Below are 27,614 nucleotides of genomic sequence, written 5' to 3'. Positions count from 1 at the left end.
GTTAAAAAAACATTCTAAACCGGGTCACGTATATATTAAATCAGGTTTCAAGTAATTACGTTATAAAACATACTAAACCGGGTCAAGTATTTCTCAAATCGGATTTAAAGTAATTACGTTAAAAACATACTAAACCGGGTCAAGTATTTCTCAAATCGGATTTCAAGTAATTACGTTAAAAACATACTAAACCGGGTCAAGTATTTCTCAAATCAGATTTAAAGTAATTACGTTAAAAACATACTAAACCGGGTCAAGTATTTCTCAAATCGGATTTCAAGTAATTACGTTAAAAACATACTAAACCGGGTCAAGTATTTCTCAAATCGGATTTCAAGTAATTACGTTATAAAACATTCTAAACCGGGTCAAGTATTTCTCAAATCGGATTTCAAGTAATTACGTTAAAAACATACTAAACCGGGTCAAGTATTTTTCAAATCGGATTTAAAGTAATTACGTTAAAAACATACTAAACCGGGTCAAGTATTTCTCAAATCAGATTTCAAGATGAAAACCACTTTTAGCCCAGATAGATACTTCAGGTCAAGAAATTTATGTTTGGGATAATGAAATCTTTTTAAGCCGAAAAAACTCTAGTACGAGTGAAAAGGAATGTCCCAGTCTCCTGTAAAATTGAGAACATTGCAGTTTAGAGTGTTTGAGCAGATCCAGGCATAAGTGCTTGCTAACTACCTGTTGATAGTCTGTATCAGTAATGACACCAGAAGAAGTTGGATCAGCTGATTGATACCCCGTCACAGCATTTCTCAAATCATTTGCTGAGGGTATAGGGTATGGAACAGACAGATAAACCATGAATTCTTTCCAGTTAATGTATTCATTGTTAATCGCTAGCTCTGATGTTATCGTTCCCAACTTAAAATAAAAATTGAAATACCCTAAACAAACGTCATCAGAATGTGATTGTTACGAAGGAAACAATCATGAAAAATCAAATTTAAATGAACTCCAGCCTTTAGACGGTGCGAACTTCCTTTATGCGATAAAGGTTAACGCTTAGCTATTTAAAATATGAGACAACTGTAAATAATTTCAAAAGTTTTATAAGCTCTTCACACAATTCATCCACTATGGCGAGAGCTATTCTTATTTTTCACCTGTGTTGGAGTGATATTCAACCATCGTTCGGGAACGGTTTCCAAACAAGCCTAAAATTCAAATATATATTGCACGTTTTCATAATAAATATGCACATAAGACTCCACAAGAATGGTTAAAACTACTAATTGTTTATTGATTCCGTAAGCACGCCGTATCCGCCCTACATTAACGCCCCCTTTAATAAACACTGGTGCTAAGGATTTACGCCAAAAATTAAAACATGCCTGGATCCACTTTGGTTAAAAACGAAATCGGGAAATCTCAACGCAACGGCAACTTTCTCCAGCAAGGAGACATGCACAAAGAACCGCGCGGACATGTCCCGCCCAATTAGAACTACTTCAAGGAGACGTTTTTACGGCATTTAGTTTCGAGGACAAAAGAAGATAAGAAGATACACGTTCGGCGGAAATTAGCTTTCGCGGATCCAAAATATCCTTATCAAAGTAAACAAAGAAACACGATAAAATAAGTGAATGTTTGAACTCACCGTTGACGCAGTCATATCTGTTACAACATTCACGAAGGCTTTAATATTTACCAAACCAGATGGCGCTATTTCTTTAAACTAAAAAAACAAACAATAAACATAAAAAGAGACAATCGTGAAAAAGGTCCTGATAAAAAACAGATCTCACTTGACTCATTTTCTACGAAGTGCTACAGGCAAAGTTTTTAGCGACAGTATCATAAAAGGGTCAGGATACCGCTATGTTATAAATTTACTCGCTAGATACATATCCACTCATTGACGTCATGCATGTAACGTATACCGCAAAACAACGATACATACATGCTTGCTAAGCCCTTGTAACTGCACACATGTAAATATATCGGGCTGGCTTTCTTCTCTGGGAGATAGGATGGGTGGTGGAGGCGGAGTTTTAAATACATGCAGGTCCTAAGAAGTAAACGAAGAACAATAATCATAATTTAAATGCGGATTAAAAAACGGATAACGGGTCAATAAACAAATAACGGATCAATAAACGGAAAAGGAGGCTGACTACAAGTCTCGATAGAGTGCAACTTACGTCGTCAATGAAAAACTCTTTATCTTCCAATATGACAGCATCTTGCAATTGGCATTCATTTTCGATGTTTTGCCGAATCACGTCAGCCATTTTGGAAATGCTAAAAACAAAAATTAATAATAATTTCATTTTTTATTGGAAGCAGGTTTAAAAAAGATAGACCAAGAAACTTATGAAAAGAAAAGAAAACTGCAGAGTGAATAATTTGCTGACAGCGAGCCTGCAGATCATACCGCGGGTTAACAACTAGTCCTCATAATAATTACCGCATTGTCATGGCAACAGAAACACATTAATAAACTAGAGCTTACGGTACTTGACTATTCAGCATGTTCTTATAAAAGGACATGCAATCATCTATGTCAACGAGGAGACTAGGAAATTCTTTAATCTCCTTTCGGATAACTACCTTCCAAGGAAGTAGCTGCTCTTGATTTTATGTGTTCACACACTTGTAGATATAAAGAAGCAAAACTTTTGTCGCTCAATATTTTTTGGGTGGCTGGTAGACATTCCACTCGAAAATTCTCACTCGAGAATATTACTCGAAAATTTTCACTCCGAAATCCCTTTTTATTAAATCACATAAGTTAAGCTTTTTCACATTAAAAAATAAACAAAGCATGTCTACCTCTCCATTTCTTCCAAAAATCTTTTTCCCAACCAATTGTCCATGTCAGTGTACGTTGCTTGAGTTTTCTCCTAAACATTACAACATTCTAGCCAATAAAGAAACAACGAGAGACGTCTGTTTTTTCTTAAGAAGAACATGGTCGAATCCAGATGCGTTTAAATTGAAACTATTTTTTTCACATACCTTTAGTTTTTTAATAACCATACCGCCATGTGTTCTAATCGATTCCACGCGCGACTTCAAACCTGTAGCTGTAAAACACAAAGCAATACGCTACTTATACCTGCATCCAAAACATGAAAAGCACAAGATGAAAATCTTACTTAAAGAAATAGGCTTTAAGAATTTATGTCTCTCAAAAAGAAACTTTTTCTAAGAAAAAGCAATATCGAAGAAAAAATGACATAAAAGTATCACACTTGCAGGTAATTAAAAAAGTACGCTGACCTAACGTTCATTTTAACTTTAAGCAGGGGGGGGGGGGAGATAACGTTGAGAAAATTCACGCATTGTTCCACAAGGAAAGGCCAATCTGATCTAAAAAACTATAATTATCAATCAAATTGAAACTAGTCAATGGAACTTCTGGATTTTTGAAAGTTAACGAAGTTAGGACCAGAACTAAACCACTGAACGTGGATATTTTTGTAACTTACTTTCTAACTTCGACCCTGGCAGACTGAATAAAAAGAAACAATACAACACCAGCAAACAGAACACAAATTTATTCACTTACCTTCTACTCGTACGATAGTTTTATATTCTTTTCTCATCTTCTCGCGCATCATCTGTCGTTGCAATTCTTCTTCGCTCATAATGTCAAGCGGGCTTGCAATTTGAGCTAAAAAGTTGATAAAACGACAGTAAAAATTGTCATCAATAAATGTGATATATCTGTCAAAAAGAATTTTCGATAAAGGTGTGGCAATTTTCAAGAACGCACGATAATTCTTGATAAGGTACAGTAATTTCTTTCGAGAAAGTGCAATTATTTTTGAGAAAGGTACGTTAATCGTCGAGAAGTGCGATAAGTTGCGAGAAATGCTAAAATTTATTTCAGAAGCTGCGATAAGTTGCGAGAAATGCTAAAATTTGTTTCAGAAGCTGCGATAAGTTGCGAGAAATGCTAAAATTTATTTCAGAAGCTGCGATAAGTTGCGAGAAATGCTAAAATTTGTTTCAGAAGCTGCGATAAGTTGCGAGAAATGCTAAAATTTGTTTCAGAAGCTGCGATAAGTTGCGAGAAATGCTAAAATTTGTTTCAGAAGCTGCGATAAGTTGCGAGAAATGCTAAAATTTATTTCAGAAGCTGCGATAAGTTGCGAGAAATGCTAAAATTTGTTTCAGAAGCTGCGATAAGTTGCGAGAAATGCTAAAATTTGTTTCAGAAGCTGCGATAAGTTGCGAGAAATGCTAAAATTTGTTTCAGAAGCTGCGATAAGTTGCGAGAAATGCTAAAATTTGTTTCAGAAGCTGCGATAAGTTACGAGAGCTATACAATAAGTTTCGAAAAAGAAACGACAGTGCAAACGGAACATGTTTTTTATGCGAGAGAAACTTTTATACTGAATTAGCATTGTGAAGTAGAACAACATAGAGATTGGGCACTAAGTTCTTTTTTGGCAACAACTGGTATTGATCGAGAAATAAATACGGATTTTGAGAAAGTTTATTTGATGCAAAAGTTTGAATTTTAGATTCACATCCTTAACTAAATTTCTTTGAAAAATTGAGGCTAGAAGCATTACTTCGTATCATCTGCTTGATATTACAAGAACTCTAGCCTAGTGTTGTTTTTTAAAAAAGTTTGGTAAAAAACCGGTTTATTCACGATTAAACACGATACAATGCGATACAATGCGATACAATACGATACAATACGATACAATGCAATACTATGCGATACAATACGAAACCTGGTGTCGGTGCTCGCACTGGCGTTTTCGACACTTTCGATGGACTTTTCCGCTCTTTATCAAGCTTTTTGCCCTTTTTGTCCTTTGAAGCAATTTTTGTCAATTCATTGTTGGTTTTGTCAGCCTTCAAGCTTGCTTCTGCTTCATCGTCAGCTATATCAGAAGCTACCTAAAATCACAATAGACGCTGTCCACACAGTGTCACAAACAGGTAATTATTTATTTTTTGGTCGGCCCAGAAGGTAGGAGTGTATCCGAGGACGTGTGCTGCATTTTTAAAAACAAGTTAGCGGAGTGACTCATGTTCATTTATAGGAATAATGATACATACTAACTAGGCGATTTAGACTGTGCCTAAAGTCGACTACTGTGCTAACATAAAACTTCTGTACCACACAGTTATATACGAAATATTTTGTTCAATAAAGCCATTACATAAATTTCACAAAAGAAAGGGGAAAGAGCGGAAGAACGAGCGGAAGAAAGGAAGGAAGGGCGGAAGAAAGAGCGGAAGAAAGAGCAAAAGAAAAGGAAGGAAGGACTAAAGGAAGGAAGGACGGATATGTATTTGTAAAAAAAACTCGTCAAGCAAAACATGTGAACGCATTGCATACCTGTGCTTCGATGACATGAAAAGCATGTAAAACTGCATCGTAAAGGAGCTGAAAAAATAGACATCGGAAAATAAATATAGAAAAATTAATACAGAAAAATAAACATAGAAAAATTAACATAGGAAAATATGTAGCACACAATATAGACATATATTAATGTGATTTCAGTTTTTCCGCGTCCAAATTAGGTGTCTTAAAACCTTATCACATATTCTTTTTGATTTAAATTTTTAGAAATAATAAAAAAATAATTGTGCTTACTTTTTCATCTTGATCTGAAGGAGGCAGTGGACTCTCCATGTTCTCTGCACTTCCTTTTTCTTTTCTCGACGAGCTTCTTTTCTTTTCCATTCGTGTTGGAGAAAGATCGCCAGGTGAAGGCTGTCTCGAAATAAGTGGGATTCTAACGGTAATGACAAAAACAAAAATTATAGTCTGAATTTTCAACATTGGGTTTAATTGACTTAAAGATACTCTCTTAACAGTTAAAGAAAAGAAAAAAGGTCTAAATTGTTCTTTTTTGGAAACTATTAACAAAAAAAAACTCTTGGAACACAGTCCAAATCATTGTCAAATTAATTATGCTAGCTGTACTTTTTAGAGACTAGTACAACCCCAAAAGCAAGATTTACACCAGGACCCCTACTTCCGAAAAACAATGCTTTACAGCAAAACCCTTAATACTCCACAAATTTAACAGGTTATACCTTCCTTTCTTTTCCTCTGCAGAAGGCTCAGGTGTCTTTAGTGTAGGTTTCGTCGTGGTTGATGCAGTTACAGATAGCTGTGAAGACGATGTCTCTGTCAACTCTGGTTCGTTTGGTGAGGGAGGTAATGTAGCTGGTATGTCAATCAATGGAATTCTGCTAAATTGTGGCACACCATCTGATAGAAGTTTTACTACAAGAAAAGATACTTAAAATTGCATTTTAATTCTTTGACACGCAGATATCGTTATTGCTACTCAAAACACTCGGAAAACAGTATTTTGCCCAAAATTTGATTTCTAACAAACCCAAATTTAAAAAGTCAGCGAAAATTAAAAAACTTTTCTAGTAAAACTAATTTGACTCTTTTATTTTTCTACAAACTAATAAATTTAACTCAACTTATTTTTACCATAATTTTTTTATACCGACTATAATTTTGTACCGATTTTGATTTAATATGCACCACAATGAAGCTTCGCATCTTTGCTCATAAAATGCTGAGAAAAGTGTTTTTATGTCTTCCTTAATTAAAACTAATACCATCAACTTTCATGGAAATGATTTTATTTCAAATTTATAACACCCACTAAACATTTCCACCCCTCAATATGTGTGCCACACGTGTTTTGCCCAATTGAGTGGTAACCGCGAAAATGTGTTCTCAACAAAGATGATGACGTCAGTAAATATTTATCAACATCAATCCGTTTCTTATGCTCTATTTTATTCCTGCAAATGCCATCAATATAGCTTAAGCTGTTCAAAAGTTATTCGAGGTAGTTGTAGCTATCCTACCAAAAAAGCTCAGTAAAAAGCGAGCGAAACTGATGTTGTGGACTAAGAACCTTATCAGCGAAATATCACTAAATAATAAAATATGTTTTCCTTTGTCACAATTATTATTTGCACTTAATTTTGTCGACCAATTTTACAAACGACCCCTATTCACTCTAAGGATTGTGTAAGATTGGAAGGGTGGGGATCATCCTAAACTTTGTCTTGTATTTTATTGAATAGCTACAGGAGCACCTTCAATATAAAGTACAGTTCCATAAAGTCAGTAAATGTCGTGCAACAATCGCAGAGATTCAAAATATTTTCTACAAAATATTGCCTACGACATTTGTTGGATAACATGTGTTTCTAATGAAATGGTAACATTCATTGTTGTAAAACTGTTGTGTGACTGTTATGTTATTAGACACCGACCTTAAGAATCATGCTTACCTTTTTGCGCGTCATCTCCATCCTCCATAGCTACGTAATAATCTCTAACCATTTTACATGTCTGTTGATATCGATCAATCTCCATCTGTACCAAGGATATGTAATGGTTTGCGAGCAGTCCAAGATGGTCTTCCAACCATCCTTCTGTCATGATTGTGTTTCGCTCACTTTCTGCATCTTCTTTTCGACTGTCACAAATGTCCCACAGCACGTCACATAAATCCTACACAAAACATCAAGTTGACATTGCAAATTTCTATCCGGTCAAAATAACGGTTAGAAGGGAAAGTCGAAGGAAAAATAGATAAATTTCCTTTAATTTGTACACACCCTGAATTGGGATTTTCATTTGACACCCGAAATGAAACTTTATGTGGAGGCTGCTTTGCAAAGATTTCTTGAAAACTCTGAAACTGAAAATTCGTAACTTTTCGTGTTTTCCCTCTTTTCTTCTCATCCCTTTAAGGCTCCCCTTAATCCAAAGAAGATAACATTCTTCAGGGCTCCATGTTAAATCCCACAAACAAATTCCTTCTAATAAATTTTAATTGTATTTGCCTAATATCAAATCATCTATCCATATTTTGATTCCTAATCAATTTTAAAATATATGTACATATTTTGTGAAATGGATAAAAGCAAATGAAAAAAACTCACATCAACTCTCTGGTGAAGTTCTGCTTTAGCATTTTCGTCACTTCTCATATCATGGGGGAAATCGTTGTATTCCTGACATTGAAAGAGATATTACAATTTAACATATCAGTTAAACATGATTTGGAATATACAAGTATATAAGAACAGTTGATCCGGGTTAGTTACAAAGTGGAAGTGGCTTATGAAGTTACCACGCACATCAAGAAAAAGGTCTTTAGCATTTTAACCAGTTACATTATGGGAGTATTTTATAATCGAAGTAATCACTCACACAAAGTTATCTTTGCCCTTCGGGTAGGCTAAGAATAATGGAGTATAAGCTTTTTTTAAAAAGTGATAATACTCGCACATGCACGACATTTAAATTTTGGCAAAATTAAAGATCCAAGAAAGTTCAAGAAATTAATTAAAGAAATTTTAAAAATGACTCCCTTATCCTTCGAGGAACTTAAAACTCAAAGAAAAAAATATCCTTTGAAAAAAAGAAATGGAACTCAAAAACTACCTTTTGCCACTGTGAAACATATATTTGCTTCTCGTCTGGTCTTTGTAGAAACTCGACAAAGTTTTTTCTATGAAATACATTATTTCCTTCATTCATTCATTCATTCATTCATTCACTCATTCATTCATTCATTTTATCACAAACAAAAATAAATTGGGATTTTTTAAAAATGTCACCCATGTTAACAAAACACTTTTTACCTAGTGGTGTAAAAATATCTGTAAATAGCCTCATTCTCATGTCGAATCTTTCTAAACGTGTGTTTACACGAAGCAATATAGGTTTCTTCTACTATGTCCCAATTATTTAAAAGCATTTGAACAAACTCCTGTAATGTAACAAAGAAAGACAGCGTAAAAAGCAAAGTCTTATCCTAAGTGTTCTTAAGATTCCTTACTCACTTCATTACACAAACACAAAATTGTAACCGTGCTACCTCGTCGATGGGCTGTTCCACATACACCCAGTCGTCATCACCTGGTTCAGGAGAAGGTGGTTCGACAGGTTCCTCGATGGTAATAACGACTTCTTCAACATGACTCTCAGTTTTACCTGAGCATGCAAAAAATGAATAAAGAAAAAAAATTATATTGTATCTGCTTTAAGAAGAAATTGCAGAACGTTACATGGATAAATCTTTGACTTCGATTCGATGATTACAAAATATACTTCTACTTTTTACCAATAGCTGTTAAACCACAAACAAAAAATGTAACTCTGTTAAAGTTAACAGATGGAGGGAGAGACAGACTGTTTAATATAACACTAGATAATTCATTCATCTTTAATAATTAAACATTCTTACGTAGTGATTGTGAACTTGATTTTGTGGATGAAGACCTTTTTGATGAAGCACTTTCCTTCTTCTTCTTAGTAGGTGTTTGTCCTCCTTCTTTTTTTCCCTTGCCTTTACCTAAATATGTAAATGCATTTTCAGAAATAGATGCATTGCTTCTTAATTGTAACAACACTGAATTTATAAAAAGCCTCAATACATTCTTTACAAAGGCAGAGAGATCATTTATTTTTGGTATAAAATGTTCGTAGATATAAAGTCACACAAATTCTGAGCTGCAAAGTCGATAAATGCACATAAATAAAGGGTGACAACATACGCTAACTCAGCTGAAGTTCTGCCTTGTCCTCTTCGTCATAAGCACAATAAATAGGTTAAAAGACGTCATGTGAAATAAAGTCACTTTAGCATAATGTTTCATTTATTCGTGGTGAATACATTTAAATTTTTTTAAGTTTGAAAGGTTCCTCACAGTTACTCAGAAGAGATAGAGTTTCTTAATATTTTCCAGTAATAGTTTCTTACAAAGCAGTTTCGTGAAAAATAAAGTAAACAGTAATTCAAAAGGAAAAATATTATATCACAATATAAATTTAGATTTACAACACTTTACCTTTTTTCGTCGGTGAGGGTGACTCTGGGTCCTTCTTTTGTCCTTTTTTCGATACCTCTGCAGGTGTTGGGGGGTCACTGGTCTCCTCTTTCAGTTCTGTTTTAGTTCCTAAGTCTTTCTCACCTCCCTCTGGAGGGGCTTCCGGCGCAGCAGGATTAGCTATTAGGTAAAAGAAAATTAAGTCACACTAAAATCCTGTGCCAAACTGTTCGAATAATTGTTTGTTTGTTTTTTACTTTTTGTGAGAATTAGTTTTCTTAGAATTATCGTTTCATACATTTTAAGAATATGCTAAAAAAATTCGATCACCATTTTCATTCCATCATTTTTAAGAGGGAGAATTTGAGTAAACTAAAATATTAATTTTACAACATTTTTATCGAAAAAATGGCGTTAAAGCAACAATATTATAATGCAACCAAATTTTATATTTTGAAATTAAGTTACACAATGACTCTTCTATTGAATAGCCTATCCCTTATTCGTTCAATTAAATTTTCCGTTTTATGTCATTGCATATTTTCACATTTATATTCAAAATATTAAGGATCGCTTTAAAAGTTATTGTTTATGGCTTAAAGGACTTTTTAAGAATCCTAAGACTGCAACAAAAATGTACGATTCTGATAAAAAAAAGTGTGTATATCCTATTATTTTTGGTATAGCAAGGGGTTTTTTTCTGTGCAAGACAACCGCCTAAAATCAATAGAAAAAAAAATTAGTTTTGTATTCTTACAATGCAATTCACTGTCTTATTTACGTTCAGCACGTTTTTCATTTAAGAAAAAAACGGTTTTAACCCTATTTGGCATGAAGGGAGGGGTGAGGTCGCATTTTTGAAAATTTTGACCCCACTGCTACAGACTATAAGACAGGACGTATATTTATAACAGTATTTTTTACTGACATACTCACCCTGTATATAAATTCGGAAATAAATAAATAAATAAATATGTTGCTCAAAACCACCATCACACTGTTTTTGTTATAAAAATTTAGCTGACTTTATGCCAACTTTATGCCAATGCTTAATTTTCTTACTAATTTCACACAGATTTGACAAATTTCCAACATAAACTGGATAACCCTTGGAAAACTAGGTACACATAAATAGTGTTTTGAATTTTGACAGTCTATACTGTTACCACCAAGGTTTATTTCTAAACAATGGGTTAAATCAATCAAGTCTAAGGGTTTGACCCTAAAATTTGTTTTTGGTTTTTATCAATAAGAGCAAAGCTTGTAACATTTTCCAGGCTTAGGAATAAACCGCCTTGACTAAGACTTAACTTGCCATCTTTGGTTTGGTTGTAAGATATTTAACAACAGTGGCTTATCTCAAGTAAAATCACATGCAAAGTGTCATGACACAATTTTCTCAATTTTGAATGCTTGAACACAAATTTTACAATAAGCTGAAAATTTATCATTTTAACCAAAAATGAGCCTAGGATAGCTTTTGTAATTACTAACCTTGAAAAAAAAGTTGTTCTACTCTCTTCTCGACTTAAACAATTGCTACAAAAAACTCTGGGGAATAAATAATATAATAAATGCTAAGTAAAGAGCAAACAAAATTAAAAATAACTGCGTAAAAAAAAATTTTGGAGAACACATGTGCAAAAATTATGATTTATTATGCCAAAAAATCAATTTTATGCTTATTTTATGGTTTTTGAGAAAAAAATGCTCATTTTATGATTTTATATCGGCTGGGACCCCTGACTTTATGACCCTCCTCCCTTTATACTTAGAAGGAGCAAAAGGCACATAGCAAACAGGGATAAAGCCACTTAGTACTAGAGAAACTCAAATTTCGAAACTTTCTGCAAATGTCAAGTTTTTTGATAAACATATTTCAAAAAGTAAAGAATGGTTTTAATTACTAAAGCATTCATGTGTACTCACTGCAACTATATACTGCTTTTTGTCAGATGTTTCCATTTTTAAAATTAAAAAATAATTTCTTTAAATGTTTATTAAGATACCTTTGGAACTAAAATTGTAGTTATGGATAAAAACAAAACAAAACTAAACCTCTCGCCAGGTTAGTTTTAAATGTGTGTTGTGGAGAGTACCATAATGTAAATGGAATAACAGGCGATATTGAATGGTTTTTTTCTTGCATAGTTTTCACAGTTGTAATGTTCAGCTGATCCCGATCCGTCATTTCAAACATTAACTTAAAAATGGCCATCTTTCCAAAATTAAGAAATGCCATGTTAGTAATGTAGTAAAAACTTTTTCCTTCATTTAAAGAATATTTTCAAAGGCGTATAACTAGTTATATACAACCTCTTCCACTATTTCTCTGCTTGTCAAAGCTAATTAACAAAACTTTACCTAGATTTTCTGCAATTACTTCTTCATCTATTTTCTGAAAAGACAAATTAAAAAAACACCTTCAATATTGTGATGGAAACATTTTACTTAATAATAAATTTGAATTAAGAATTGCAGAATGATAAAAGCAAACTAGACTACCTGCTGTATTGGTTCATCCTCTGGTACAGGCGTCACTAACTGAATGAAAGATTATAAGGCAGTGTTAACATGGAATCAAGTGACATTGTACACAGCAGTAAAAAGACATGCCTGCTTATTTGATGCTCCAGCTTTGGTTGAATTTACTTCATAAAGGACTGACTTGTTTGTATTTTTCACTTTTAAGCATGTACTGAAGACTGCAGGCAAAGTGTTCAATTTGACCGATTCGAGCGGTTTGAGAAAACAAGAAAATTATTGTAAATTACTCACTCTTTGTAGTGTAGAGTCCAAAATGTCTTTTAGTTGGGAACATACATCTTCTAAAAAAGCAACATTTATAATGCACACGTACCGTATTTTCTTCCATGCACGCCCCAGGCGTTTATAAAATTTAAGGATTTTTAGGGGGTTTTTATTAGAGGGGGCGTTAAAAAAGGACGTTTACGAAAAATATTATTTGAATATAAATAAGTATTAAGAAAAAAGACAAAGCTTTGTTTTTAATAAAAAACATATTTTTTCCAATTAACGCTTGCTGTGATCACACTAGGGGGGGGGGGGCGTTTAATAGAGAGAGGAGTTTATATAATTTTTTTTGCAGGGGTGTTTTTTAAAGAGGGCTGTTACATGGTCTACATGACAGCAAGCTTTGATTGGATTTTACGCAAATGATTTTAAGAATGTTTAACAATCAATAGAACAAAACATGACTTCATGTTCTATTATGAACCAAAACAGTATTAATCAAATGTAAATATAGGCCTCTATCCAATCGAAAGCAAAATTTTCTCTCGATTAAGGTTTTAGGTAAAATACATTAGAAAATTCTTTTCAAATATTTTGGTAATGAACATGTCATTAACTTTTGAAAATTTTTTTATCAAACGATAATAGAGACCTTACATAACAAGGACGGTGCCATTTACAAGGAAGAAAATATCATTATTTTTTCAATGTGCAACTCAAAAAAGAAACCTTGTGTGGTAGAGTGTCGAATAATTTAACCTAGTAAAAATGCAATATAAAAATACTACTGAAAAAACGAAGAAAAAGCAAATATTTTGTTGTAAAATTTTGTATGTGTAATGCTTGTTGTCAGTTTCTTTAACAGTTTTGCATGTTTTTTTTTGCAATTTTTACAATAGCCATATTTGTTTTTATTTTATTTATGGTTGTTGCTCTCGTTTAATTTTTACTAATTAATATTTGACACGTCTTTTCGTACAACAAGCTTTGATGAAAAGTTAATGACAACAACGTAGTAGATAGTCCCTGTTCTAGTTTCGTAAAGTTCCTAATATTTTTTAAGAATTGTGAACCAATTCTTGGGGTCTTTTTTTTAAAAAAAAACCTTTCTTATATACAAGCCATGTCAAGCCTAGAATGTTAGACTTGTTCTAAATTTTTAAAATCAATATGTTATGCCTCTAGATTACCTCCCATATGTGCTACTACACTTTTATGTGGTTTTCATAAAGGCAAAACCAAATAGATACTGAAAAAATATATTATTATAATTATTATAATTATTCTGAATATTTATACAGGATATAGCCATTTCAGCGTAGGAAACACTGTTATCAACGTGGGTCCTGTGTTTAGAATGTCTATATTTTAAACACTGACATTGCCTACCCATTTTCTCTCACATGGCATGGGTTGGCTTGTAGCTATGTTAAAGAAACTTGCTAAACTTTCCCTCGCTATGGACTGAACCACAGACCTTGTGATTACGAAGCGAACTCCATAGCCACAAGGCCACGTGCCAATTAATATTTCTAAACAGTTACCATATGAAGTGTCTGCATCTACTGTCTGTAAGACATTAAAGCGATTGAACCATTTTTCCAATTTAGGCCAGTTATCTTGAAATGTAGTCAATCTATTGGATATAACAAAAAAAATAGAGTATTATATAAATTACGTGCTGTGTAAAGCTATGTGAGAATTTTTATATTTTTTTCAAAGGTTGCTTGCAGAAGTTGAGTGATTTAATCCTTTTTATACAGTCCCTGACATTAAAATATTTTGGGTTTTTTTAAAGACAAAATCTCAAATAAACGGCAGTATTCAATTTTCGCAAACCAAAATTTAAGTACAAAAATCACAACAGTTTATTTATGCGTTCAATGTGACTTAAATGACATATTGATCCATGTTTTTTGTTTTGTTTTTATTGCTATTTCAGGTTCTTATAAAATCATTCTAAAGAAAAGTGCAACCTTATTTGAGCTTGCTCTTTGTCGTTGGAAGTATCAACTACTGAATTAACTTTATTCTTGCTCTGCAAACCAGTATAACAACCCTCCGGAGGAGGGTTAAATTCTTCATGAAACTCCTCCCCGGTTTCTGGATCATCTAGCACAAAAAGCAACAAGAAAATTAAAACACAGGGTACTTATTTTATCCATAGGTATGGAAAAATAAAACAAATGTCTGCAAAGACGGTATTTCAAATTGGATATGCTGACGTCAAGAATACTTACAAGATCTTCCTTCTGCTCTTCTTAAAACAACCTCGTCAGACACATCGAATAAAACAACAACATCGATACCACTCTTGGGTACTTTCACCTTAAAAAATAAAAAATGAATGACACTAGCATCACATTGCATTCTTCAAATGTGCCTGATACTACTTGTTATAGTTGAGTTAGAACGCTTTAATAAAAGACAATATCTTTTCCAGCCTTAGTTAACTTGTGCATTAGATTTCCAAATGTTGCAAAGAGTATAGATCAACTTGAATTTGAATCAACTTTTCAAAAGATACCACTGGGTAATCGATCTGAAGCTATCTCTCTAGGACATGTTGTAAACGATCCTGCAACATGACACAAGGACTTCCTTACAACATACCTTTTTGCCAACAAGTACCAACAGGATTTAATATATACATGACTGTGGTGCCACATATATGCAATGTTATTCAACTTTTAGCTTTTTATACTAATTATGTAATATTTTTCCCTTTACACCAAATTAGAAAAAGTTTTAATAGCACAATTAACTATTTATGGAAATAGTTACATTGTGCTATCGTTCAGAATAAAATTGGATCTATATTAATAATTGTATGACAAACTACAAGTCTGGAAAACACAACGTATAAAACATACCTCAGCAGGTGGATATGGGTCAGGTGCAAGTCGAGACTTCCTCCCTTTCTTCACCACAGATTTGCGAGGACTTGGAGCAGCTTCGTATCCTGTCAAGGCCTTTTCAAGTAACTAAGACAAAAATATTATTTAACAGACATTTTGCCAAGTTATTGGGAAAAATGTTAATGTGAAAATGTGCTTTGATGTAAAAGCAGAAAAAATGTAAGTCTCAAAAATTCTGGTAGTATTGCACATTACAACTAAACACACTTAGAGGATGACAAATTTACTTTGGCTTACAGGGTACACAAAATACCTGATATTCTAAGAAATTTTTATATAAATATATACCTTGGCTTGTTGAATATTCATTGGGAAGCCATCAATAATCCATCCTGTTCCATCTGGAATGTTCCTGTATAAATACATAATACCATATTATTTATATGAAGTTAAAGAAAAAAAAATATTGAATTTGTATATTATTATTATTCCAAAATATTTATACATGATATAGCCACTTCAGTGTTGGTAATACTGTTATCAATATGGGTCCTGTGTTCTGGATGTATACACTAGAATTGCCTAACCAATTTTCCTCTATTAGCATGGGTTGACCCGAAGCTATGGTATAAACACTTGCTAAATATGCCTGCATTGTGAACTGAACCAAGGACCTCTTGATTACGAAGCGAACTCTAAATCCACAAAGTCACATGCACATATAATTAAATTTTAATATTAAAATCAGAGTATATATCATTAGCGTAAGATTGAATAAATTCTGCTCATTAAGACCTTGATAAAGGTTCTACCATAGAGATTGCTTGTTAGTATTTGATACGGTAAAATGCCATCAATAGTTTACACCGCAAATAATCTGGAGCAGTTACAAGTCACTTTTCTTAACTAGCTGAAATGCACTAAGGAAATATTATTATACCTAATGTGTTCCACTAAAATATCAACAAGTAAAGAATCTGGAATTCCACGTCCTTTCTTTAAATAAACATTTGCCTTGCCACCCAACTTTGCACGAAGTGTTAATTGCTGTAAAAGATGAAAATGTCAAACTGCATGAAATTGGACATGTAAAAAAGTATTGTATATAAAGAGAACACTAAAATTAACTTCAAATAAAAAACGTTACATTTTCTTTTGATTCAGTGAGATGTAGGGAAGTATCAGATTCTGTCATGGCTATGCTACCCTTTTTTAAGCTAGTATCAGGTGTAGCTGAAGCAGCTTCACTGTTTCGTGTGACTACTTTTCCAGGATTTTCATCCTCGTTAGTTTCTATTAAATACAAATAATGTTTTAACTAAAATTATGAAAAACGTTCACTACACTTGGTAAGGGGTTATTGGGGAGGGGAGTAAGTGGTAGTTTTTTTTTACCAGTGGTTTTTAATATGAAATATAATATACGGTATGAAATGTGAGGGTCAGAAATACTTGCGGAAATAGTTCTATACTAGTCATTAGCCCGTGGAAAATCCACAGGTTCGCCCATCCTTTTTATACTGCATCATGTGCATCTCACTACTTGCGCAACTAAGCTACCATTTTGCATGACCGACAGAGGTGTATGGGTATTATAATATAGATTCACAGGATAGTTTCTGGTTTAAAAAGAATTATTTTTGTGAGTATCGATCAATTTGCACAAATCTAGCAAAAAGTCTAGCAAAGATTATTTCCAGACTTAATTTAGAATTAGTTGAAACTTCGCAAAATTTTCACAAACACTGAAAACAAAATATATGCACAAACAAGCAAAACATTTGACTGATAATTTTATTAATTATTCAATTATATGGGATTCCTTTAATTAATGTAATAATTCATCCAAAAAGTTAAGTGTATCACAAAAATACTATAACAAAATTAGGAAAAAATATTTGGCAGAACCATTTTCAAATCATGATCAATTATGATAAATTAACCTCAAAAACTCTTTTATAAAAGTGTACCTGGTTGGCCAGTAGTTTCCATCACTTTTTCAGGTAGTACAACTTGTTCTGTTTCTTGAAATTCCTTGCTTTCAGATACTATTTCACCATCACATTCCAGTTTTAATTCAGAGCAAGACTCCCTTGATGCAAGCTTTGACATAAAACAAAAATAATTAAGAAATTATTTGCTGAGGATGGCATTTAAGAATGAAGAAGAACAGGGCGATGCTAAGCATGATGTAAACACAAGGAACACAAAATTAGGCCCATAGTAATTGAGTCTGAGTATCAACCATAACCCTCCATCCGAAAATAAAAAAATAATTAGCAAAAGAAACAAAAAGACTTTATTTTACCTAATAATACCTAACTTGCATCATTTTTTGATGATCTAAGCAGTCTAGCAATCAAAATCTCATTTCTACTTCCTACGTGCCTGTTTTAACACAATTTACCTCAATATCTAACACTGGGGGTATCATTTCCTGACACTTCCATGCTTCCAAAGCATCATCAACAATTACTTCGACATCCAGTAATTGAATACGATGAGCTAAAGTAAAAACACAACATGAAAATTTCAATGCTCTTCACTGAGTATGTATTCTTTTCCAAGGGTATTTACACATGTACAGAATAAAATCCACACAACTGCAATAAATCAGACAATGAAAATAAGAGATATAAAAGCAAATACTACAACAAAAACAAGTTCACTTACTGGAAGCAATTTGTTGTATTGCTCGTGTCTTGCCAGAAAAGAATTTGCCAAGGACACAAACTTTGATTGGAAAAGCTGGAAACTCAGGTTCTGGAGGTGGAGGCTAATTGTAATAAATATATTAAAAATACAGTATATTTTTTAATCCAAAGTTAAATATGAAATTTTCAGTAATAATTTTTAAGACATTATAATAAAACAGGATTTCTATTCAACAAGCTTGCCTTTTAAGCATATTCAGACTGGTCAAGCATATCGAAATTGGTCTGCTGGTAACTTTATTGGTCACCTAATTATTCTAACTACGAGAATTTAAATGCATTTTGTGCCCATGCATGAACTAGCTTTGAGTGGTATGTATTTATTTGTATTTAACAGTTTTGCCAAGGTTGAAATATTTTTTGGCCATTCAGTTTGGCTTTTTGAATATTTTAGTATTTGTTACTATAATTATGTTCAATAACAGCAATATATATATAGCAATATATATATAGTATATATATATATTGCTAGTATATATATATATATATGACATGACCCAAAAACTTGTCAAAGTTTACTTTTAACTGTTCATAGCGGACTTAGGACTTAAGATCTTAGATTAATTGGTTAAATCCAAAATGTTAGAGTGTGTTAAATTTTGCTGAAGTCAACATGCTTCAATTCCACCCTATTTCTAGCCTTTCCAGGTTGGTTCATAATATAGACAATGGAGAAAGTGTAGCTACAACACATCGGTTTCAAGGCCTACACCCCTGCCAAAGTAGGACTTTTGCAGCCTACTGACTGCACAGTACTCCTCAAGTAATGCTGTTTTCCAATTTCAGGAAAGAGTTGAACCATGGGTAGTTCCCCGAGAATAATATCCAGGGTGGTAGTAGCTAACGTTTTAATTTTGGAAAATTAGGGAAAATTTTTAGGAAAAATTATTTTTATTTTGAGAACCAATAAAGATTTTTTTAAAAAAGAAAATTTCTACATAACTGTGAAAGATCTTTAAAAATGACCTCAAATTGTTTTAATCGTGAGAGATAAGCTATACAAAAAATAATAATTTTGCACCTTTCAAAGAGTATATTCTACACAGGTCTAATTTTGGCACATTTTCTTTACAAATATGTCAAGGCGAAACATCGAAGAAGTTAGCAACAACACTTATATCCGAAAATTAAAAAGAGAAGCATAATTTATTCTAAATGTAGTGGCTACTATGTTGCAGTTACAACAGACATTTTTTTGTGATTTATCACAGCGTAACAAAGAATTACTTACGCCACCCCAAAAAACAATATTTTTTTTGCTCTGTCTCAATTCAAGCGTCACTGTTTAATTTATGTAGAACAATGAGTTATTTCAATCTACAATTTACCTATGTTGTCAGCATTGTATATTACGCAGTTTTCATTATCTACTGATTTCCACAGTAATCGTAGAATGAAATGGCTTTACAATTAAGATTGAGCACAATATAATGCAATGAAACATTAAAAAAAAAAATAACATACAAATACTCACAGTGGGAGGATATAAAATATTATTTAATCGTTTTAAAATAAAACCAAGCACAGTGTTTTCCTTGACAACAGAAGATTGTCCTTCAACAGGTATCCATTCTCCAACAAAATTCTAAAAAAAAAAGAAGTACAAAGCTAGATCTACCATCTTTCAAGAAAACAAAAACTCATAGGTTGCGTAAGCTTAAAGTACCTTGTACTCTAAAAAGTCTTCTTCATCCAACAATGTTTGTTTAGACTCTTCCAGTGCAAGCAATTCTTCTGCTTCAGGGTCAACCTCCACAACCTTGAAGTATAAACAAAACAATGAACCAGCGAGGGATTGTACCAAAATAATGCCTAATTTCAAATTTTCTTTCTTTAGTGTTGAAAGCTTTCTTATTCAATCAATGATGGTTGTTAAACTATAAGATGTTACTTTATCACAAAAAAATCTTAAAATATACTTTTGTTGTGATGAAGTAAATTCATCATAAGATTACCCTATTTTCTTAGAGCTAGTAATAAAGCTAGTAATAAAAAAACTAATAATGTAAATTTTGGTTGAAAGAGAGCAAACTACATTTTTTTATACAATCATTGTGATTACTGTAACTAAAGACCAGTGAATGGACCAAATCCAAAAGTGCAGGTTTACAAATACAGAATTAACAATTTTCATGACTTACAGGATACTCATACAAAGGCTTGGAGTTTAGAAACAATGCTTTCCATTCCCTCACAATTTTTGGTGGCAGGTGCCTAAGAAAAGTATGATTCAGTAATTAGTTTGCACTTTTTATAAAACACATAGGAAACAAAAACAATCAATTTGCAGAGTATTACACAACGACTACTGTTACACAGCGTGCGTAGTAAGTGAGTACTAGATGTAAATTCCACTTCAACACATCACTGGTAAAACTTACTTTTCAGTTAATTCTCTGTACTCTCCCACTTTACATGCAAAGTCAACAATATCCAATAAGATCTAAAATAGATGTGTTATTACAGACCATTTATACAAATATTCATTTACGTAGTTACACTACTTGAAATTTTTGGAGAAACACGTAGTTGGACCACAAGAAATTTGGGAAGAGACACAAATTCCAGGCACTATAAAATCTTGTAAAAGGAATTTCATATAAAATATTCTTGAGGAGTGAAACTTTTTTACAAAAAAGACAAGTCTTATGGTATATATAAAATAACTAGAAAATCCTTCATCATTCAAGTGCCATCCCTTCAAACCTAAACTTTAACTAACAGTCAGTGGAGCTAAATTTCCAGATGCTCTTGCCTGGAGTTGACAAACATTCCAGGTATTCATATCGATAGGGAATATGTAACAACTGGTTGTAAATTGTTAAAGTCCTTAAAAAAATATATTTTTTGGTCCTGCACCTAAAATGCCTCAACATTCTTAGAGATAGTAATTTTAATTGAACTATGGTATTTCAAAGCTGCATACCTCTCTACATATGCCATAATGCTTTTCACTTTTCCGTAATGCCCGTTCTTTTGCAATAGAATCATGCAATTCTTGACTTTGTTGGACATCTTTGGCATAGTCAATTTTAGCTTGGTGACATATTGCCTAGTTAGAAGAGTCTTATTGAAATAAGAGGAATAAAAAATAAATATTTAAAAGCGTTGTATGAACATACAGCTTCCCTTTCCAGAGCATCTTGAAAGTCTTGTAATCTTCTTTCTGTGAACTGACGTTCCCTTTCCAGCCTATAATGTACACCAAAAATCTTTATTACAACGTATACTGGTCTAAGTTAGTTAATAGCTTACTCATTTAGAGCTGGTTCAACAAAAATATAATTAAAAATGCAAAAATCCAGTTTAGCCAGATTGTGATGACTCGCTACTTGTTGTCACCAGAGATTGCAATGCAAGACATACGTCAGCTTGAACAACGTTCTTCAACATACAATCGAAAATTACTGCGGTTGCCACTTCCAGAATTTTTGTAAATATACATGAAAAACAGCAGTCTTATTCAATATGTAAAACAAACATTTAGAAAAACCTTGTTTAAATTTGCTAAGAAGGGACAACCTGTTATTCCGTATCACCTCCTTTTCATGGCGAACATGCATAAGTTGCACAGCTATTCTGCGCTCCATTTGAGACTGTCTCATCAGTCTGTTAACAAGAATGTTCTCCCTCGCGCTCTCCTATAAAAAAGATGAAAAATAGACTAAAATTTATTAAAAATGATTTTTCTTGTTGTCAATGATGAATTTTTTTATACTTGTTGAATTTCATGTGCTTCCATTTGCTCAACAAGTACTTTTCTTCTTCTTTTTTCTCTTTCCTGAAATATCAAAAGTAAAAAAGAATCGAATCAATAAACATCCAAAGAAATAAAAAAAAGAATTATTTGCATCGGGAACATCCTCATAGTACACCAACACAAAATCACTAAAATTAGGCCTCCCCAAGCCCTTGTGTGTAAAAGTCCGCTAGGACCCTCTCTTGTGTACATACTTTCAATTATCCCCTTTCCTTTATTCCATTTCTTTTTTGATTTAATTACTCAATCATTTATAATTTTTAAAAATACTTTTTAACACAATAATATATTGCATAGTAAGCGTCTGCTGTAAAAAATACATAAGTTTTAAAATTACTTCACCTTGACAACCCCCTCCCTTTTTAGTGCAATTGCACACTTTTGGCTTGATCCCTGCCTCCCCTTTATGCATATGTACTATGGGAATGCCCCTACAAATATGCACACAGCGATAAGGAAAAATTTACTTTTCGTGCATTGGCATCTTCATTGAGTCGCTGTCTGATCTTCATCACATAATCAAAGTTTTCTTCTGGCTAAAATTTTTATAATTTTTTATACATCACTGAGGTGACTTAGTACCTAACTTGCTATATGCAATCAACAACTTTTTCATCCAACTCACACTTTTACATTCACACTTTCATTCCAATTTTAGCATGTGGTCAGTTGGTTTATTTCATTTTGGATTTACATTTTAATAGTTCAAGAGGGTTTAGAAAAACTTTAGTGTCCAGAAAAAGTATGAATATGACATAAGTCAGCTGGTGTTTACAAAGTCAACAAAAATTATCAACATATTTTCATGAGTAAAAAAACCCTACACATAATATTTCCATAAACCACCTTTTCACATGCGTAGAAATAATACTTTAGCAAAACATAAAGAAATGTGGCATACCTTGACAAAGTCACTTGTTTTCGGGGACTTCTTAGTTTGGGAATCGCTGAGAAATGTTTCAATATCAACATCAATTTCCCTTAAACAAAAAGACATTGTAAAAACTGTTTGTTAACAACATTTCGAAAAAAACAAAAACAAAAGAACATAATTTGAAGTATACCTAATTTGATCTGAAGATTCTGGTGATGCAATTGATCTCATATTTTGCAAACGTTTTTCAAATTTGTCAATGTTGCAATAAACACTCTAAAAGGAGACATAGCTTTTGCAAGGGTATTTCCAAATAAAAACTTAATCCTAACCCAACCTGTTTATCAAACCATTGCCCTAAACAGAATGTGGCACGCAGGCTTCGTATGTAAGGGGATATTTTTAAGACAGCAGCATTGGTTTATGTGGTAAACAAGGTGCAAGGCAAAAATACCTTATTTTTGCTTACCAATAATTAGCACAAATAAATCTTAATTCAAAACATATGTCATATTGTTATGCAAACGTATTTTATTTAGCACCTCTTATAGTGATAAAACATTCATGGCACTTGTTTTCATTTTCTGATGAATATAAAACCCAACAAACATTTAGTAAAGCAGTCACCTGGATTTCCCTCTCCTTTAATACCTCTTGCTGAGTCTTCCCAGATTTCTAAAACCCAAAAACATATTTGGTACATTCTGAAGATAAATAAATGAAAATAAATAAACAAATGGATAAAAAACAGACATTCACCTTTTGTTGTGGGGGCTTTGGGATTTTGACATTCGCTCCTTTAATTTTAGCCATGATTTTGTCCTGTTGTTCTCTTATTTGACGAGACTAGAAATAAAAAAAAAATAGATGTGGGATCAATGTAAGTTATATAATTAAAGTAATAAATTGTATGTCTCAGTTAATTTTCTAAAATTTTTACTCAAACTAACAAACAATTGGACAAACTAACGGACAGAATTAACCAAAAAGTTGTAACAATAAAGTCAATCCGGATTCCATACTCTTTCTAGTTCTTTTTGCCTCAAGCCTTGCTGATACTTTTTTAACTTTCTCTCCTCTTCTTGCCTAAATGTTAAAACACACAAAATTCAGTCGATTTTTATTTTATAATATTGGCACTCAGTTGCAATTATCTGTATATTTGTCATACTTAGCTCTTAAAGCTTGCTCCTCCACCTCTCTTTGTTTTTCGTCATACTTTGTCACTAATTTATCAAAGTCAACATCAACTTGTCGTGGAACTAATGTCTTCAATCTCTGGGTGTAAAATACAATTAAGGAATATGCTTACAAAATACAAATATTCTTGTTCTAATTTATGTTAACCCTATTCAATCCAGGGGGGGGGAAGGAAGTTAATATTTATCTATACACCTGCATGCCAGATTTTTAGGTCCAATACCACACAGAGCCCAGGATATATTTTTTTCATTAAGGATTATTCTGTAAATTTGGGACACATAATTAATCTGATTTCCTTTTTGGATTTTACACGAAAATTGACGAATATAGAATTTTTAGACAATTTTTTGCATTTTTTTATGCGAATTATGTAAGAACTAAACAATATGTTAAATATCTTTTTTTTAACTATCGAAAACTTTTAACAGAATGTAAAAATTGGCTCTAGAATTAAAGTAATTGAATTTTAAGCAGATAGTGGTATTCAAAAGTTATTGAGCCCACACCCTGTTCATAATGTGTTCGAAAAACCCAGACTGAATAGGTTTAAAACACAACGCTGCACATATGGGAGCAAAGAGTAACCAGTAATTTGACAATGCAAAAATTAAGAAGAATATAAGATTTTGTATGTTGTTAAGGTTTAAATAAACTCACCTGGGTAATTATTAAATTTTGTTGTGTAATTGTTAATTTAAAATTAAAATTTAAAAATAATAATACTCATTATTTGTCATTAAGTGACAGATTAACTGATTACTGGTTGTTACTGCTTTTATAAACTAAACATATGTTAAGAAGTAGTATTTGCAGTTATATTTGCATGTTATTATTTACCTGAACTTATTTTAGAAGTAACAATAATAGTATCTGAAAAAATAAAATCAGTTAAATTACAAACCTCTTTGTACATGTCGCTTTCGATAACACCTAACCTGGCAGGACCAAGTGGTCGCATAGTCTCCATAGCAAAACCTGTTAAATTCATTTTAGACTTCTTCCCCAATGCTATAAATAACTGGTACAGTAGTCTGGTGGCCATTCCAGGTCTCTCATTGATGATTTCTCTCGCCTACAAGTTAAATATTACAACAACACTTTTGTTACGGTCATTGAAAACTATTATGCTCTTAACTTATTAATCAGTAAAGTTTGAAATATACTCTGGCTATTACAGTATGGCAAAGAAAACCCTGTAAAATAGTAACTAAAAAGATTTTTAATACAACATTTTTGTCATGTTGCAATAACACATTCCATATTCCATAATTTTAGGTAATATTTTCTAGTGTTTGGGGGACAAAATAGAAATTTTAAATTAGGGTGACTTCAGTTTCTGGAACCGAAAGGCCACTAAATGATTTTTAATTGCTATGATACTATGGTCAAATCTTATTAAAGGCCATACATATACATACAACGAGATCTAGATTCTGTTATGAGGATCATTATTGGTACTTCCAACTTTGGGTGCTGCAAAATACAAGTGCAACAGACATACCATGTTTGTGTCAAACTTGATGTCTAGTAACGCCATTGTTGGTTCTATGCGGAAAAAATTATTCAATTTTGTATCAGCTGATCTAAAGAAAAGAATTGCAAGTTATAGTGATCAAAGTGGTTTAAGCATCCAATATACATACACATCTATGCAAAATGTTTTGAATTCAGAAATATCTGAGATTCTTCTAGGTTAAATTAGCCCTGCTGTGTAGTAAGAATGTGCATAAACAATTCACATAAAATAGGTTGCATATTCAATTTTAGAGACATCAATAACGAAAACTTCTCATCCCAGATATGTTTCTGACGTAATTAAAATCCTATACCAAGCTGTTTATCAAGCCAGACCTTCCTTGATCTGTCTGTGGTTATGTAATTTTAACTGAGAGGAAGAAATAACTTTTTTTCAACAGATTTTTAGTAATAGTATTTGGAAGAATGCAAATAAAAAAATATTTTTTAACAGATCTTATACCGTGATTGAGAGAACAAACTGAAGTCGTCCTAAAATAAAAAAACAGAACAAAAAAAGTAATAAACCTAGATAGAACCCTAATTAATATGAAAATAAAGGCAATTGGAAAGGGAATGTACTCTTGAAAAATGGTTAACATTTGCAGAGAAAGATTTTGATTTTATGCACCTAGGCACAATTTTTTTGAGAAATATTTTACAAAAAATATATAAGAACAGTACCTGTAATCCATATTGACTAAGTAATTCTCCAATAAGATAGCCATTTCCGAAACATTCCGCAAAATTATTTGGATCTAAAAAAAGATTTAGATTCACGCAATTCTTAAAAGGGTAATATTTTGTACCCTCCTGAATAAAGGGTCCTTCATATACTGTTAAGGATCCTCATAAAACAAATAATCAGGCAAAACCCTGGAAAGGCTTAATAAACCTCTCCTTTTATATCAAACTACTGTCAAATAAAGTCAAAGAAGCATTTCAATTATAAACTTCTTTTTTCCTGAAACTTTTGCAAGATAAGTATACTTTCCACAATCAAAAAAAGAAAATGCCCCCGTCCAAACAAATTTCATTACTTCAGGCTAATAGGAAGGCAAGGATGCATGAAAAAGGAAGTATGACACGTGAAAATTTGAGGAAGAGTGGAACTGTGGATTCTTCCATGGGCTGACAACTAGTAAAGGCTGATTGCACATCATTTATTACTAAACACATTTTTAAAATTAATATTCTCAGTATATTTAAGGGGAAATGAATTGTGTGAGATCAACCAAAACTTGTGGAGTTCAGTAAATTTAATTCCAATAAAATTTCTTACAACACATTTATATTTAAAAAAAAACTCACCAACTTTTTGGCTTAACTTAACATCCTCGTTAAGCCATTTGCAGAGTATTTCAGACATTTTTGACAATTTTCATTACATGTTTTCTGTAAAATATAACAAACAATTTCTAATTAGTGACACAAAAAATGTATCAAGTATCAAACACAAATAATTATAAACACTATATATAAGTAAATTAATAAGGTGGCTAAAAAAGATAAAAACACCAATGCCTTCCGTTGTTAAGATTTAATTTTAAATTTTTAACAAGGCCTTTTTAGGTTTGCACAATAATAAATTTGGACTGAAACCTTTCAATTCAGATTTTTTTAATTGTGGCACTCCGTTCAACAAGAGGCTTTTTGAACGATTCTTTTGAATACAAAAATGACACAACTAGAGCCTGGAATCTGTATACCATGTATTTGGCTGTACTAATATGACACCAGCGTCTGTGATGTGTATACCATGTATTTGGCTGCACATGGTATGATGTCAGTGTCTGTAATGCACATGCTATGTATTTGCACATGATATAACACCAGTACCTGTATGTTAAATTTGTATATTACTATGTAGTAATACAAGCTGAGGCAATGCAATGACCATCTTGCGGATGCCACTCTTAGCCAACACACAAAATTATTCTGATTATTTATTCTCAGTCATGTAAAACAATATTGACAGTCATGAACCAAAATGCTTACCTAGGACAAGGATAGTAATAACCACTGTTTGTGGATGGTTCACACTCATTATATAGCGTCCTCAATTTTGACTATTTCTAAAGGTATTTTGTAAAGGATTACCTCCACCTAGCATTATCAAGCTATTAG

The 27,614-nt window shown here is 32.5% G+C and overlaps 1 protein-coding gene across 3 annotated transcripts in view; it reads right to left on the bottom strand.

The window, feature by feature from the left end:
• The window catches only part of LOC130629686 (sperm flagellar protein 2-like), a 29,891-nt gene extending 2,988 nt beyond the window's left edge, over positions 1-26,903 (bottom strand). Inside the window, exons 1-52 of one of the 3 annotated variants that reach the window (XM_057442992.1) lie at positions 26,799-26,903; positions 26,172-26,245; positions 25,951-25,979; positions 25,474-25,555; positions 24,874-25,044; positions 23,941-24,047; positions 23,792-23,855; positions 23,529-23,615; positions 23,397-23,444; positions 22,960-23,045; positions 22,797-22,875; positions 22,363-22,431; positions 21,854-21,916; positions 21,658-21,776; positions 21,258-21,327; positions 21,062-21,187; positions 20,517-20,578; positions 20,277-20,349; positions 19,802-19,894; positions 19,610-19,720; positions 18,095-18,197; positions 17,829-17,926; positions 17,392-17,524; positions 16,570-16,715; positions 16,363-16,469; positions 15,771-15,834; positions 15,438-15,548; positions 14,805-14,892; positions 14,541-14,676; positions 14,109-14,200; positions 12,589-12,638; positions 12,316-12,354; positions 12,175-12,208; positions 9,832-9,990; positions 9,228-9,335; positions 8,859-8,974; positions 8,623-8,750; positions 8,423-8,489; positions 7,918-7,989; positions 7,261-7,483; positions 6,031-6,223; positions 5,585-5,726; positions 5,324-5,371; positions 4,710-4,878; positions 3,530-3,634; positions 2,977-3,044; positions 2,791-2,861; positions 2,160-2,259; positions 1,919-2,026; positions 1,616-1,693; positions 1,122-1,172; positions 697-879 (exon numbers count right to left, since the gene is read on the bottom strand). In XM_057442992.1, coding sequence (XP_057298975.1) covers positions 697-879; positions 1,122-1,172; positions 1,616-1,693; positions 1,919-2,026; positions 2,160-2,259; positions 2,791-2,861; positions 2,977-3,044; positions 3,530-3,634; positions 4,710-4,878; positions 5,324-5,371; positions 5,585-5,726; positions 6,031-6,223; positions 7,261-7,483; positions 7,918-7,989; positions 8,423-8,489; positions 8,623-8,750; positions 8,859-8,974; positions 9,228-9,335; positions 9,832-9,990; positions 12,175-12,208; positions 12,316-12,354; positions 12,589-12,638; positions 14,109-14,200; positions 14,541-14,676; positions 14,805-14,892; positions 15,438-15,548; positions 15,771-15,834; positions 16,363-16,469; positions 16,570-16,715; positions 17,392-17,524; positions 17,829-17,926; positions 18,095-18,197; positions 19,610-19,720; positions 19,802-19,894; positions 20,277-20,349; positions 20,517-20,578; positions 21,062-21,187; positions 21,258-21,327; positions 21,658-21,776; positions 21,854-21,916; positions 22,363-22,431; positions 22,797-22,875; positions 22,960-23,045; positions 23,397-23,444; positions 23,529-23,615; positions 23,792-23,855; positions 23,941-24,047; positions 24,874-25,044; positions 25,474-25,555; positions 25,951-25,979; positions 26,172-26,245; positions 26,799-26,856 — 5,061 coding nt within the window. In that variant the 5' untranslated portion in view covers positions 26,857-26,903. The remainder of the gene's footprint in view (positions 1-696; positions 880-1,121; positions 1,173-1,615; positions 1,694-1,918; positions 2,027-2,159; positions 2,260-2,790; positions 2,862-2,976; positions 3,045-3,529; positions 3,635-4,709; positions 4,879-5,323; positions 5,372-5,584; positions 5,727-6,030; positions 6,224-7,260; positions 7,484-7,917; positions 7,990-8,422; positions 8,490-8,622; positions 8,751-8,858; positions 8,975-9,227; positions 9,336-9,831; positions 9,991-12,174; positions 12,209-12,315; positions 12,355-12,588; positions 12,639-14,108; positions 14,201-14,540; positions 14,677-14,804; positions 14,893-15,437; positions 15,549-15,770; positions 15,835-16,362; positions 16,470-16,569; positions 16,716-17,391; positions 17,525-17,828; positions 17,927-18,094; positions 18,198-19,609; positions 19,721-19,801; positions 19,895-20,276; positions 20,350-20,516; positions 20,579-21,061; positions 21,188-21,257; positions 21,328-21,657; positions 21,777-21,853; positions 21,917-22,362; positions 22,432-22,796; positions 22,876-22,959; positions 23,046-23,396; positions 23,445-23,528; positions 23,616-23,791; positions 23,856-23,940; positions 24,048-24,873; positions 25,045-25,473; positions 25,556-25,950; positions 25,980-26,171; positions 26,246-26,798) is intronic. The other 2 variants (XM_057442993.1, XM_057442994.1) reach the window with 2 other exon arrangements.
• Positions 26,904-27,614: the final 711 nt, after the last annotated feature.

The sequence above is a fragment of the Hydractinia symbiolongicarpus genome, chromosome 2 (assembly GCF_029227915.1).
Source record: "Hydractinia symbiolongicarpus strain clone_291-10 chromosome 2, HSymV2.1, whole genome shotgun sequence".
Taxonomy (NCBI): Eukaryota; Metazoa; Cnidaria; class Hydrozoa; order Anthoathecata; family Hydractiniidae; genus Hydractinia; species Hydractinia symbiolongicarpus.
This window is presented reverse-complemented; position numbering and strand designations above follow the sequence as displayed.